The sequence below is a fragment of the Ovis aries genome, chromosome 2 (genome assembly GCF_016772045.2).
Source record: "Ovis aries strain OAR_USU_Benz2616 breed Rambouillet chromosome 2, ARS-UI_Ramb_v3.0, whole genome shotgun sequence".
In the NCBI taxonomy this organism is placed as follows: domain Eukaryota; kingdom Metazoa; phylum Chordata; class Mammalia; order Artiodactyla; family Bovidae; genus Ovis; species Ovis aries.
Window position 1 is genome coordinate 203,504,176 of NC_056055.1, and position 15,216 is coordinate 203,519,391.

Here is a 15,216-nt window from a genome sequence, read left to right on the forward strand (position 1 = left end):
AAGTGGAATTACTGGGTCCAATGGCAAGCATTAAAAAATATGTTTATTTATTTATGACCTCACTGGGTCTTCCTTGCTGCACTCAGGCTTTTCTTTAGTTGCAGAGAGTGGTGGCTGCTCTTCCTTGCAGTCTGCAGACTTCTCATTGCAGTGATTTCTCTTGTTGCAGAGCACAAACTGTAGAGTATGGGCTCAGTAATTGTAGCACACAGGCTTAGTTACCCTCTGGCATGTGAAATCTTCCCAGAACAGGAATCAAACACTTGTCCCCGGCATTGGCAGGCAGGCTCTTAACCATTGGACCACCAGGGAAGTCCAATAAGCATGTTAAAAACCTCTGATACATCTTATCAGATTGTCTTCTAGATCAGTTAGACCAGCTTTTCAAAAAAAATTTTGGCCATGCCATGTGGCTTGAGGGACTATAGTTTCTCAATCAGGGATTGAACCCAGAACCCTGGTCGTGAGAACACTGAGTCCTAACCACTGGACTGCCAGGGAATTCTCATAGGCCTGCTTTTATGAGACTGTCGATATCCCTGAGTTCTCACTAATACTGTGTGCTCTTTTATTTCCCCACGTCTTGACAGTTTGATGGGTAAAAAATGGTACCAGATTGTACAGATTTGCAAGTCTTTGTTACTTGGACATTTTTGGTGTTTATTGGCAAGAATACTTTTCTAAGGGAACCATTAGTGAGTGGTCTGGTGTTCCTTTAGGTGGAAGCAAGCCTCACTGTGCCTCAAATGAAGATTAGTAGTCCCTTTTCAGTTTCCCACTAATAACAATTTATAGTATCTCCAAGTCACTTGTGAAAGGCATCTTTTGTCGCTTGGGAGACCCTAGGAATAAATCTCAGGGCCCAGGACACCTAGCCTCCTCAGGAATGGCTCAACAGTAAGGGGAGGGCTAGAGCAGCGGTGACTCAGCCTTCCACGGTGGAAATGCCATGGGCCAGCCACATCGTTGGCCTGGCCTTTTACATTCATCCTGCATTTGCACAGAGTTGCCTCTTGGGGGAGGGGACTGTGGTCATCAAACAAGACTGCTGCAAACCTGTTTAGATCATTTGCTAAGCAGCTTATAGACTATTTAGAAAGGAACAGTTTTACAGCACTTTCATATCTGTGAGTTGATTTCATTCTGATGATAATCTGTCTCCTCATTGATAATTGCATGGAATTAATTTTTGCCTTTTACATTCCCTCCAGAAAGCACTCGCTCCTGGAACTCCACACTGAACTCAACAGCCTGGTGTATGATTGGAACAGCAAAGTGTCTGCTAAGGAGCGATACTACGTCTGGCTGCAGCACACTTTGAGAAAGAATCTCTTCCTCCCTCACAAATAAAAAGTCAAAGTCACGGCTGGTGAGAACCTGCTTCCTGTTGTGTCTCCATATGGCAGAAAGCACAGAGAGAACAGGCTGTCTTATGTCTCTTCTTATAGGGGTACTGATCCTGTTCATAAGGACTGCACTGACATGACCTAATCTCCTCCCAAGGGCTATCTAATATTATCATATTGGAGGGTGGTCACAGACATTCAATTTAAAATAGTGGCTTTCAGATCTGAGGTTGCCTGTCTGCCTAGGATTCACATAGCTTTCTACATCTAATTAGGTATAGTGTGCCTTTCCTTTTGAGAAGGAAGTGGCAACTCACTCCAGTGTTCTTGCCTGGAGAATCCCAGGGACGGGGCTCCTTGGGCTTCCCCGGTGGCTCAGTGGTAAAGAATTCACCTGCATTGCAGGAGTGAGTCACAGGAGACACAGGTTCAATCCCTGGATCAGGAAGATCCCCTTTGAGGACGCATGGCAACGCACTCTGGTATTCATGCATAGAGAATCCCATGGACAGAGGAGCCCAGCAGGCTATAGTCCATGGGGTCCCAAGAGTCGGACACAACTTAGCAACTAAACTACCACCATTTAAAACAGTAGAGCATTTTTTGCAAATGTTCATGAAACATTTACCACAACAGACTATATTCTGGGCCATAAAATAATATATTTAAGAGGATTGAAACCTGCCGGGGTCCAGTCCCGGTGGATCCAGGGTGATTCAAAGGAGACGGATAGGCGAGGAAAAAACTTATTTATTTATTAATATAAGATTAGATTAGGAAGAAATAGTATAGTAGGAAAATTAAGGAAAAGAGGCTGAATAACTTGATATACGTGGAAAGCCAATAAAGTCCCAGACAAGGAACTTGCACCATCTACGTTAGGCCACTGGCGTCCGTTTGAATATCGGAGAGTGCCCCGCCTTGGGCTGTCTCTCTTAGGGATCTTAGAAGCCGGACAAGTAAGTAAACATGGTGAGCCTCCACGCCCCAGATGGGAATTCAGCCGAAACAGGGAGAAAAGAATGACATGGGGAAGCCCAGCATCGGTGCAAGACTCCAAAAACTATTTTTCAAAATCAGCTTATATACCCCAAGTTGTACATAATGGAATATGCAGAGTTATGCAGGGACAGCAGTCCTGACCCTCATTGAGACAAGGCTTCCTTTTTGCATACCCTCCCGCATACAAAAGGTCTCAGGTGGTTTACATTATCTTCTGGCCAAGAGGCTTGTTAACATTTTTCTGGCTCTCTTCCTGGATAATTGTCTATCAACCAGAAAACTCCTTTTCCCTAGAAGTGTTTTTTCTTTTCTCTGCATCACCCTCAAAGTACTAAATAAAGTGACATTCCTGTAGAACAAAGGTACAGTGGGTTATAACAAAGAAAGTACTTAACTCAAAGATCTAATGTTGCTAGTACCAGGTTTACCATCTGTTTTTCTATATACCAACTATATCTAAAAATAAAAGATATGAGATTTTGGCAGCAAGTATTGGCTCAACAAATGAAACCTTTAATCAGTCCTATTCTAATGATTTTGACTCCTTGGAAGCCTCTACATTCCTAGGATGTTTTAAGCTTCCTGTGCCTCCTGCGGTCAGGAGGCCTCAAACAATCACATGCGCAGCTATACGAGTCCTGCAGGCAGGCTAAAAAGCCATCAGAGGGGTTTTTGGATTGAAACACCCTTTCAAATGCAGAAGACTAAAGCCTTGAGATGACTTTTTCCAGAGTGTGTCAGGAGAGTGGAAAAGCAGTGTACAAAAGGCTGGCAGACTGGGTTTTTTGGGGTACATGCTCAGGAAATACCAGGGGGAAAACCTGAGATCTGACTCGACCTTGCCCATCAGATCTCTGCCGCATGACCTTGTCACAGGTGGGATTCCTCACTCTGGCTCCCGGCAGAAACCACACAAAATATATTCTCAGACTGAAGAAATTAGCCTAAAAATAGCATCTGAAAAATCTACAAATATTTGGAAATCGGACAGCACACTTATAAATACCCCTGTTCAAAAAAGTCTAGGGAAATTGGAAAATATCTTTGATTGAATAAAATGAAAATACAAATAGCAAAATTTGTGGCATACAGCTAGTAAGAGTGATCTCTAGCTCGGCAGGGTTGGAAAGAATCCAACACGACTGAGCCACTGAGCACGCATGCACTAGCTAGAATGATAAGGGAAGAGACAGACACAAATTAGGAGTGTTAGTAAGCAAAGACACCACTACAGAGCCCACAGGGACATTACAACAGCAGTAGTATTTATTGGCAGCTTTATGCTGATATTATGAAATTGGCTATATCCTTAAGAGACAAACTGCCAAAGCTCACTCAAGGTGCAAAGAATCACATGGAGGAGATTCTGGGGAGCTACATGGGATCTCAGAGAGTTGGACATGACTGAAGTGACTTGGCACACATGCATACCTTTCCTCCTTGGATTGGAGAGCATGACCTGGAAGAGTATTATTGCTTAAAATATCCTTAAAGGAGGACCTCCCCGGCAGTTCAGAGATTAAGACTCTGTACTTCCACTGCAGGGGACTTAAGTCTGATCCTTTGTTGGGAAACTGATCCCAAGTGCCAGTTGCCACTTGGAGAAAAAAAAGAAATACGAAGCAAAAAACAAAACAGGAATAAAACAGTTATTTATCAAATTATATTAAGTTATATTATGTTGTCTGTTTACTTTTGTCACTTTTGTTAATACCATTTGTCAGCCCACAGATTTCAAGGAGAAGAGTGTTAAGAGCTTGCTTGTGTGTTTTGCTCACTGGCAAGGGTTATGGAGTGGAGCAGAGGGACTTTGATTCCAGGAGCAGGCCTCCAAGATGGGAGGAATAAGGACTTGCCAGCCCTTGCCTACTTCACAGAATTGTTCCAAGGATGAAATGAGAGAGCCTTTATGATCATAGCCAGTGACTGCACTGGTGATGCCATGCGCACATAACTGTTATTATTAATAGCACACTCTGGAGGAGTTATTTTGAAAACGTTGAATCAAAGCTTGAAAACTGGTAAGGATTTTGGCAGGTTGAGATGGAGAAGAGAATACATTATAGAGGAAAGAGATCAAATGAAGGAGCAGGGGAAATGCAAGACATGTTTTAAAAACTGGATGTAACTTTTAGCTGGAGTGTAGAATGTAAGCAATGGTGACAAGCCAGGAGGTGCCTGGCATGTGATTGGCATGTGAAGAGCTGAAAAGACCCCCATCTCCATCATTTAGTCAGCTCTTATGTAAGTTATTTTTCCTCACTTTAATGGTGGAGTCTGAACTACTTTGACACTTTTGTTTATAAGCATTTGATTATTAAATGCCTTATTTCATTGAGTATAGTTTTTAAGTGAAGTTTTTTAGGCATGCTAAAAGAGAATTATATTAGGTATCAATATAATGGATATTCATGTACCCACAACCCAGCTTAAAGGAAATGTTCTAAAATCTTCAGAGAAGACTCTGAAGATATTGCTTAAGTAATAGCCCTAAATATAAAAGAGACAAATATATTAAAATACTTCAAACTTTATAATAACCCCCCAGCTGAAAATTCATCCAGTGTTCAGTAATAGGGGCATGATTATGCTGAAAAGTCCAGTAGTTGGAATTCTATATAACTGTTAAAATTATACATACAAATAATAAAGGCTTACATAAGTTGTTCTTAGCTCATCACACGAATTATCTCATTTAATCCTCAGAACAGCTCTGTGAGGTAGGTATTTTTGTCCCCTTTATTATTTATTCCCACTTTATAGGTGAGGAGGGTGAGCACAGTGATATTAAGTAGATTATCCATGGTCACCCCCAGCTGAGGATGTAAACTCAAGCCATAATCAGAGCATTTAAAAAATGTATTTATTTATTTATTTGCCTGTGCCAGGTCTTAGTCGCAGCACATGGGATCTTCAGTCTTCACTGTGGCATGCAGGATCTTAGTTGCAGCATGCAGGAATTTTTAGTTGTGACATGTGGGATCTAGATCCCTGACCAGGGATTGAATCTGGGCCCCTTGCTTTGGGAGTGTGGAGTCCTAGCCACTAGACCAGCAGGGAAATCCCAATAGAGCCTTTATTTTTATAAGTATATTTAAAGCAAAAACAAACAAAAAAAATATCTCAGGAAAACAAAAGCCCAGAAAGAAATATTCCAAAAGTGGTATACTGATGACAGGACTATGGCTGATACTTTTTGTTTTCCGAATCCTCATCTCTGTATATTTGAGAATACTGCTTTCTAAAGTAAAGACTAGGCAATTCCTTCAACTTTTGACTCATTGGTTCTTCGGTGCTAAAAAACAGCTCTTCTCTAGGTCTGTCTTCACTTCTCTGTCTGGTCTTTAGTCCTTTTCAGTAGCAGGATCCCTGTTCTCAGGGCTGCTGTTCTAGGCTGCTGGCTAGGAGGACTGACTCCTCAACCTCAGTCCCATTCCAGCCCCCAACCCCTTCCATCCTCTTCCATGAATGAGCCATGGTTGGTGTCACTTGACACCTTCTTCTGTCTGCAGTGTTTGAAATGGGGATCTCTTCGCTAAGATTCTAGGAGCAAGTTTTCAGGATTGAGGTCAGCCTTGTCAGTTTGTCTGTGTGGCAGACCCTGCTTACTGTCCCAAATACCATTCTCTTTATCCCTAGTAATAGAAGTTTTAATTTGATACTGAGCACAAAGCCTCACAGAATACAGCCTAGTTGTCCAGGTTGTGCTAGTAGTAAACAGATCAGATCAGTTCAGTTCATTTCAGTCGCTCGGTAGTGTCTGACTTTTTATGACCCCATGAACCACAGCACGCCAGGCCTCCTTGTCCATCACCAACTCCCGGAGTTTACCCAAACTCAGGTCCATTGAGTCAGTGATGCCGTCTAACCATCTCATCCTCTGTCATCCCATTCTCCTGCCCTCAATCTTTCCCAGCATCTGGGTCTTTTCAAATGAGTCAGCTCTTCACATCAGGTGGCCAAAGTACTGGATCTTTGCCATGAAATGATACTGGAGCTTTCATCAGTGCCATGTGGTGTCATCTGCATCAAAGCAATCTTGGTGACCATGTACTGCATAAGTTAAATGACTATTTTGGGTCAGTTCTAACTGACCTTTCAGTCTGAAGGACTGCACATAGGCCTAGATGTTGATTAGCAATTTGATCTCTGTATTTTAGCTTGAACATCTGTTTCATGTAGTTTAAAAGTTTAATTTGCTTAGATCATTTTAATTTGTAATTATTGTTTAAAAATGTTTGTATGCATGTATGGTTAAAAATGTAATGTTAAAACCTGAGCTGATCAGCCTGATACTCTGTGATGACCTCAAGGGGTGGAATGGTAGGAGGAGATGGAAGGAGAGGGAGGAGTTATAGATATACACTATGGCTGATTCATGTTGTGTGGCAGAAGTCAACATAGCACTGTAAAGCAATTATCCTATAATTGAAAATAAATAAAAATAAAATTTAAAAACCTGAGCTGACCTAAGTTTTTGATATGTCTGATGGTGTCATTTATTTTCTTTTATATTTTTGTGGTTTCTGTTGGAGAGATGGAGATGCTTTGTTAAGACATTGGTAGGACTTGGACACTGTCCTCATAAGAGAGGTAATCCTCATAACAGATGTAATCCACAAGGAAGAGTTCTAACTGAATCATTAATATAGACCAGCTTTTGGACCTGGTTTACAGTGGGTATGAGTTTGAAAAATACATACACAGAACTGGGTATAAAAAAGAAATAGTAAATCTGCACATATGTTTACAATTACCAAAGATAAATGACTCCAAAGGACCCACTGTTGGTAAATCCACAATTTCTTGTTTCCCAGCCAGACCCTTTCTTGTCTACAGCAGCCCCAGAGGTGAAAATGTAGGACTCAATCAAGGCCATTAAATGAAATGTCTGATTTTTCAAAAATTTATTCTCTCCTCTATGCCAAGAAACACTTACTCTAAACATCTTCTTGTGCCATACCAAAGCTACCAGACCCATGCATTCAAATTTTTCCACTTTGGCTCTATCAAACACTTGGTAAGCACACATTCAAGAAATAAAAATTCTCTTCAATAAATCCCTCTGCAATATCAGCTGGTATACACCAAGGACCACAGATGAATCGAACTCCCCACTACATACATGGAGGCTCACCTAAAAAGTAGATTACAGGTGAAAAAGGACTTGTATATACATGCTCATAGCAGTAAATTCACAGCAGTCGGAAGCAACTTGAATGTACATCAGCAGATGAATGGATTAAGCAAACGTGGTATATCCATAAAATGGACAGTTATTTATCCATAAGAAAAAATTAAGTACTGACCAATGCTGCAACACAGATGAACCTTGAAAACACTATGCTAAGTAAAAGAAGTCAGACACAAAAGGTCAGATACTGTATGATAGCATTTATGAGAAATACCCAGAATAGGTAAATCCATAGAGAAAAATAGCAGATTCAGTTCAGTTCAGTCGCTCAGTCATGTCTGACTCTTTGCGACCCCATGAATTGCAGCACACCAGGCCTCCCTGTCCATCCCCAACTCCCGGAGTTCACTCAAACTCATGTCCATTGAGTCGGTGATGCCATCTAGCCATCTCATCCTCTGTCGTCCCCTTCTCCTCCTGCCCCCAATCCCTCCCAGCATCAGAGTCTTTTCCAATGAGTCAACTCTTTGCATGAGGTGGACAAAGTACTGGAGTTTCAGCTTTAGCATCATTCCTTCCAAAGAAATCCCAGGGTTGATCTCCTTTAGAATGGACTGGTTGGATCTCTTGCAGTCCACAGAACTCTCAAGAGTCTTCTCCAACACCACAGTTCAAAAGCATCAATTCTTTGGTGCTCAGCTTTCCTCACAGTCCAACTCTCACATCCATACATGACCACTGGAAAAACCATAGCCTTGACTAGACGGACCTTTGTTGGCAAAGTAATGTCTCTGCTTTTGAATATGTTATCTAGGTTGGTCATAACTTTCCTTCCAAGGAGTTAGCGTTTTTTAATTTCATGGCTGCAGTCACCATCTACAGTGATTTTGTAGCCCCTAAAAATAAAGTCTGACACTGTTTCCACTGTTTCCCCATCTATCTGACATAAAGTGATGGGACCAGACGCCATGATCCTAGTTTTCTGAATGTTGAGCTTTAAGCCAACTTTTTCACTCTCCTGTTTCACTTTCGTCATTAGCAGTTGCCAGAGACTGGAGTAAGGGGGTACTGGGGAAAGACTGCTTAAGCGAGGACAAGGTCTCCTTTGAGGTTCTTAAAATGTTTTGGAACTAGATGGAGGTAATGGTCGCATGGGGCTTCCCTGGTGGCTCAGAGGTTAAAGCGTCTGCCTGCAACGCAGGAGACCTGGGTTCAATCCCTGGGTCAGGAAGATCCCCTGGAGAAGGAAATGGCAACCCACTCCAGTATTCTTGCTTGGAGAATCCCACGGATGGAGACTCCCATGGAGGAGCCTGGTGGGCTATAGTTCATGGGGTCACAAATAGACACAACTGAGTGACTTAACTAATTGTTGCATTAACACTGTAAATGTACTAAATGTCACTGAATTGTACACTTTAAAATAGTACATTGTATGTGAATTTCACCTCAAATTTTTTTAAAAATGGAAAAAAGAAGATTAAAATAATTTATTAGTTGTTCCACAAACATTTCTCCCCAACTTTTTTTAAAGACACCTTATTTTTTAGCATAAATTTTAGGATTACAGAAAATTTGTACCGAAAGTACAAAGTTTCCATATACTCTTCCACTCCCCACAATTCTCCTCTATTAACACCTTGCATTATTGTGGTACAGTTGTTACAGTTGAGGAACAATAGTGATACATTTGTATTAAACTAAAGTCTACTAGCATTTACATTAAGGTTCACTCACTCCAGTGTTCTTGCCTGGAGAATCCAAGGGACGGGGGAGCCTGGTGGGCTGCTGTCTATGGGGTTGCACAGAGTTGGAAACAACTGAAGTGACTTAGCAGCAGCAGCAGCAATGTTGTACAGCTCCTGGTTTTGACAAATACATAGTATCAGGTATGTACCATTAATGTATCATACAGAAAACTTTCAGTTCAGTTTAGTTCAGTTCAGTTGCTCAGTCGTGTCCGACCCTTTGCGACCCCATGAATCACAGCACGCCAGGCCTCCCTGTCCACTGCCAACTCCCAGAGTTCACTCAAACTCATGTCCATTGAGTCAGTGATGCCATCCAGCCATCTCATCCTCTGTCGTCCCCTTCTCCTCCTGCCCCCAATCCCTCCCAGCATCAGAGTCTTTTCCTGCCCTAAAAATACTTTGTGCTCCACTTACTCATCCTTCTCTCCCCCAAAGCCCTTGACTACCACTGATCTTTTTATTTTCTTTATAATTTTGCCATTTCTAGAATGCCATACAGTATAATATCCTTTCCAGACTGACTTCTTTCACTCAATAAAATGTGTTTAAAATTCCTCCATGTCTTTTCACAACTCGATAACTCAGTTCTTCTTATTTCTGAATAATACTTCATTGTTTAGATACACCAGAGATTGTTCACTCACTTACGGAAGGGTATCTCGGTTGCTTCTAAGTTTTGGCTTATGACTAAAGCTGTTAGAAATATTTGTGCACTGGTTTTTGTGTGAATGTAGGTGCTCAACTTATTTGAGTGAACACGCAGGAGAGAAATTGCTGTATTGTCTGGTAACCCTATGTTTAACTTCTGAAAAAAATGGAAAGACTGTATTCCTAACTGTAAGAAATGCTGCGGGAAGAAAGAGCCACCTCTATGGACCATTGGTGAAGGCCTTTATTGGGCGGTCGCTCTCGGGCAGAACTCCCGGGGGCGGGTGAGCAAGGAGACAAAGGGAGTCTGCGAGGTAGGAGGGGTGAGGAAAGGTTTTATAGCTAGGGCCTGGTTCCCATATAAGGAAGAAAGCGCGGGTTTCAGCGGTGTCTAAGGGTTCCGTGTCGGCTTCCTGATTGGATGGCTTGGTTGTCGGCCGCCTCCTGGGCTTGTCTGCGGCTCTCTGCCGGGACATGTCCTGACACGTCCGACCTTGCCCTTACCTTTCACTAAGCGGCTGTACTATTTGGCAGAGTTCTTTTGCCCCACATCCTTGCCAGCATTTGGTGGGGTTAGTGGTTTGCATTTCAGCTATTTTAGTAGATCTGTAGTGATACTATGTGTGTATATATATATATATATTTTTTAAATTGAAGTATAGTTGATTTACATGTTATATTCATATCGTTCTTTTAATTTGCCATTATTTAATGATAAGATGATGAGTACTTTTTTAATCTTTGTTTGATATCCGTATATCTTCTTCCAACCAGGAATTGAACCTGGGCCCTTGGCCCAGGGAAAGTGTGGAGTCCTAACTACTAGACTAATAGGAAATTCCCCATATATTTTCTTTGTTGAGATATATATCAAAATCTTTTGCCCATTATTTTTATTTTTAATTGGAAGATAATTGCTTTGCAGTGTTGTGTTGATTTCTGCCATATGACAATGAGAATCAGTCATAAGTATACATATAACCCCTCCTTCTTGAGTCTCCCTCACACCCTCCCATCCCACCCCTCTAGGAGGTCATAAAACACCAGGCTGAGCGTCCTATGTTATACAGCAACTTCCCACTTGCTATCTAGTTTACACATTGTAATATATGTATGTATATATATAAAACATATATACATATAATATGGATTCTTTACTGTCTGAGCCACCAGGGAAGCCTCTGTGTGTGTGTGTGTGTGTGTGTGTGTGTGTGTGTGTGTATACACATACATATATTTCAATGCTATTCACTCAGCTCATCCCACCGTCTCCTTCCCCTCTTGGGTCCGCAAGTTGGTTCTCTATGTCTGCTTCCATTGCTGCCCTGCAGATAGGTTCATCAGTACCATCTTTCTAGATTCCATATATATGTGTTCATATATGATATTTATTTTTCTCTTTCTGACTTACTTCACTCTGCATAACAGGCTCTAAGTTCATTCACCTCAGTTCAACTGACTCGTACTTGTTCCTTTTTATGGCTGAATAATATTCCATCATATATATGTACCACAGGTTTATTTATTCATCTGTCGATGGATGTCTAGGTTGCTTCCATGTCCGGGCTATTGTAAATAGCGCTGCAATAAACACCGGGGTACATGTGTCTTTTAGAATTATGGTTTTCTCAGGGTATATGCCAAGTAGTGGGATTGCTGGGTCATATGGTAGTTTTATTCCTAGTTTTTAAAGGACTCTCCACACTGTTCTCCATAGTGGCTGTATCAATTTACATTCCCACCAAAAGTGCAAAAATGATCCCTTTTGTTCACATCCTCTCCAGCATTTATTGTCTGTAGATTTTTGGCGATGGCCATTCTGATCAATGTGAGGTGATACCTCATTGTAGTTTTGATTTGCATTTCTTTAATAAGGAGCAATTTGATCCTCTTTTCATGTGTGGCCATCAGTAAGTCTTCTTTGGAGACATGTCTGTTTAGGTCTTCTGCCTATTTTTTAATCAGGTTGTTTGTATTTCTAATATTGAATTCCTTCTATATTTTGGAGATTAATCCTCTGTTAATTTCTTCATTTGCGATTATTTTCTCCCATTCAGAGTGTTGTCTTTTCATTGTTTATTGTTTCCTTTGCTGTGTAAAAGCTCTTAAGTTTAATTAGCTCCCACTTGTTTGTTTTTGTTTCTATTTCTAGTATGCTAGGAGGGGAGTCAAAGATCTTGCTGCAGTTTATGTTAAAAAGTGTTCTGCCTATGTTCTCTTCTAAGCATTTTATAGTTTCTGGCCTTACATTTAGGTCTTTAATCAGTTTTGAGTTTATTTTTGTTTATCGTGTTAGGAAGTTTATGCATCAGTTCAGTTCAGTTGCTCAGTCGTGTCTGACTCTGCGACCCCATGAAGCACGGCCAGGCCTCCCTGTCCATCACCAACTCCCGGAGTCCACCCAAACCCGTGTCCAATGAGTCGACGATGCCATCCAACCATCTCATCTTCTGTCGTCCCCTTCTCCTGCCCTCAATCTTTCACAGCATCAAGGTCTTTTCAAATGAATCAGCTCTTCACATCAAGTGGCCAAAGTACTGCAGTTTGAGCTTCAACATTAGTCCTTCCAATGAACACCCAGGACTGATTTCCTTTAGGATGGACTGGTTGGATCTCCTTGCAGTCCAAGGCACTCTCAAGAGTCTTCTCCAACACCACAACTCAAAAGCATCAATTCTTCAGCACTCAACTTTCTTTATAATCCAACTCTCACATCCATACATGACCACTGGAAAAACCATAGCCTTGACTAGATGGACCTTTGTTGACAAAGTGATCTCTCTGCTTTTTAATATGCTGTCTAGGTTGGTCATGACTTTTCTTCCAAGGAGTAAGGTCTTTTAATTTCATGGCTGCAATCACCATCTGCAGTGATTTTGGAGCCCAGAAGAATAAAGCCCAGTTTTCCCCTCATCACTTACTGAAGAGGCTGTGTTTTCTCCATTATGTGTTTTTGCCTCCTTTGCAAAGATAAAGTGCCCATAGGTGCATTGGTTTATTTCTGGGCTTTCTGTCTTGTTCCATTGATCTATATTTCTGTTTCTGTGCTAGTACCATACTGTCTCGGTTGCTGTAGCCTTGTAGTATAGTCTGAAGTCAGGAAGGTTGATTCCTCCAGCTCCATTGTTTCTCAAGTTTGCTTTAGCTATTGGGGGTCTTTTGTGTTTCCATACAAACTGTAAAATTTTTTATTCTAGTTCTGTGAAATATGCCATTGGTAATTTGATAGAGATTGCACTGAATCTGTAGATTGCTCTGGGTAGTATAGTCATTTTCACAACATTGATTCTTCCAATCCAAGGACATGATACATCACTCCATCTGTTTGTGTTATTTTTTATTTCTTTCATCAGTGTCTTATGGTTTTCTGCATACAATTCTTTCATTTCATTAGATAGGTTTGTTCCTAGGTATTTTATTCTTTCTGTTGCAGTGGTGAATGGGATTATTTCCTTAATTTTTCTTTCTGAGTTTTCTTTGTTAGTGTATAGGAATGCGAGGGATTTCTGTGCATTAATTTTGTATCCTGGGAATTCACTAAATTCATTTATTAGCTCTAGTAATTTTCTGGTGGTATCTTTAGGTTTTTCTATCTATGATATCATGTCATCTGCAAACACTGAGAGTTTTACTTCTTCTTTTCTAATCTGTATTTTTTCCTTTTTTTCTTCTCTGATTGCCATGGCTAGGACTAGTGGCAAGAGTGGGCACCTTATAATGTTTGCTGTGGTTTTCACTTACATAGCCTTTTTTGTGTTGAGGTCAGTTCCTTCTATACCAATTTTCTTGAGAGTTTTTAATCAAAAATGGGTGTTGAAATTTGTCAAAAGATTTTTCGGCATCTATTGAGATTATCATATGGTTTCTATCTTTCAGTTTGTTAATATGGTTTGTCACATTGATTGATTTGCATATATTGAAGAGTTCTTGCATCCCTGGGATAAACCCCACTTGATCATGGTGTATGATCCTCTTAATGTGTTGCTGGAGTCTGTTTGCTAGTATTTTGCTGAGGATTTTTGCATCTGTGTTTATCAGTGACATTGGCCTGTAAATTCCTTTTTGTGTGTGTGATGTCTTTGTCTGGCTTTTGTATCAGGGTGATGGTGGCTTCATAGAATGAGTTCAGGAGTGTTCCTCTCTCTACAATATTTTTGGAAGAGTTTGAGAAGGATAGGTGTCAGTTCTTCTCTAAACATATGATAGAACTTACCTGTGAAGCCATCTGGCCCTGGGCTCTTGTTTGTTGGAAGATTTTTTTATCACAGTTTCAGTTTCAGTGCTTGTGATTGGTCTGTTCATAATTTCTATTTCTTCTTGGTTCAGTCTTGGAAGGTTTTACTTTTCTAAGAATTTGTTCACTTCTTCCAAGTTGTCTGTTTTACTGGCATATACTGCAAGGAGATCCAACCAGTCCATCCTAAAGGAAATCAGTCCTGAATATTCATTGGTAGGACTGATGTTGAAGCTGAAATTTCAATACTTTGGCCACCTGATGCAAAGAACTGACTCATTTGAAAAGACTCTGATACTGGGAAAAATTGAAGGTGGGAGGAGAAGGGGAGGACAGAGGATGAGATGGTTGGATGGCATCGCTGACTCAACAGACATGAGTTTGAGTAAACTCCGGGAGTTGGTGATGGACAGGGCATGCTGCAGTCCATGGGGTCGCAGAGAGTCAGACACAACTGAGTGACTGAACTGAACTGAACTGAACTGATTTGCCCTTAGTAGTCTCTCATGATCCTTTGTTTTGATTGATTTGAGCCTTCTCCCTTTCTTTCTTGATGAGTCTTTCTAATGGTTTGTCAATTTTATCTTCTCAAAGAACTAGCTTTTAGTTTTTGATCTTTGCTATGCTTGCTTCATTTCTTTTTTATTTATTTCTGCTCTGATCTTTTATGATTTCTTTTCTTCTGCTAACTAGGTGGAGGTTTTTTGTTGTTGTTCTTGCTTTAGGTATAAGGTTAAGTTGTTTATTTGATGTTTTTCTCATTTCTTGAAGTAGGATTGTATTGCTATAAATATCCCTCTCAAAACTGCTTTTGCTGCATTCCATAGGCTTTGGGTCATTGTGTTTTCCTGTCATTTGTTTCAAGGCTTTTTTTTTTTTTTTTACTTCCTTTTTGATTTCTTCAGTGACTTTGGTTGTTTAGAAGCATATGGCTTAACATTCATGTTTTTATAATTTTTACAGTTTGTTTTCCTGTAATCAATATCTAATTTCATAGCATTGTGGTCAGAAAAGATGCTTGATATGATTTCAATTTTCTTAAATGTACCAAGGCTTGATTTGTGACCCAAGATGTGATCTACCCTGGAGCATGCTCCATGT

General features: G+C 40.6%; 1 protein-coding gene across 34 annotated transcripts in view; it reads left to right on the plus strand.

Moving 5' to 3' along the window:
* CFLAR (CASP8 and FADD like apoptosis regulator) overlaps positions 1 to 6,811 on the plus strand; it is a 65,385-nt gene extending 58,574 nt beyond the window's left edge. For 23 of the 34 annotated variants that reach the window (XM_060410206.1, XM_060410205.1, XM_060410227.1 and 20 more), the window contains one exon: positions 1,212 to 6,811. In XM_060410206.1, the coding sequence (XP_060266189.1) occupies positions 1,212 to 1,350 (139 nt within the window). In that variant the 3' untranslated portion in view covers positions 1,351 to 6,811. The remainder of the gene's footprint in view (positions 1 to 1,211) is intronic. The other 11 variants (XM_060410219.1, XM_060410214.1, XM_060410224.1 and 8 more) reach the window with 1 other exon arrangement.
* Positions 6,812 to 15,216: the final 8,405 nt, after the last annotated feature.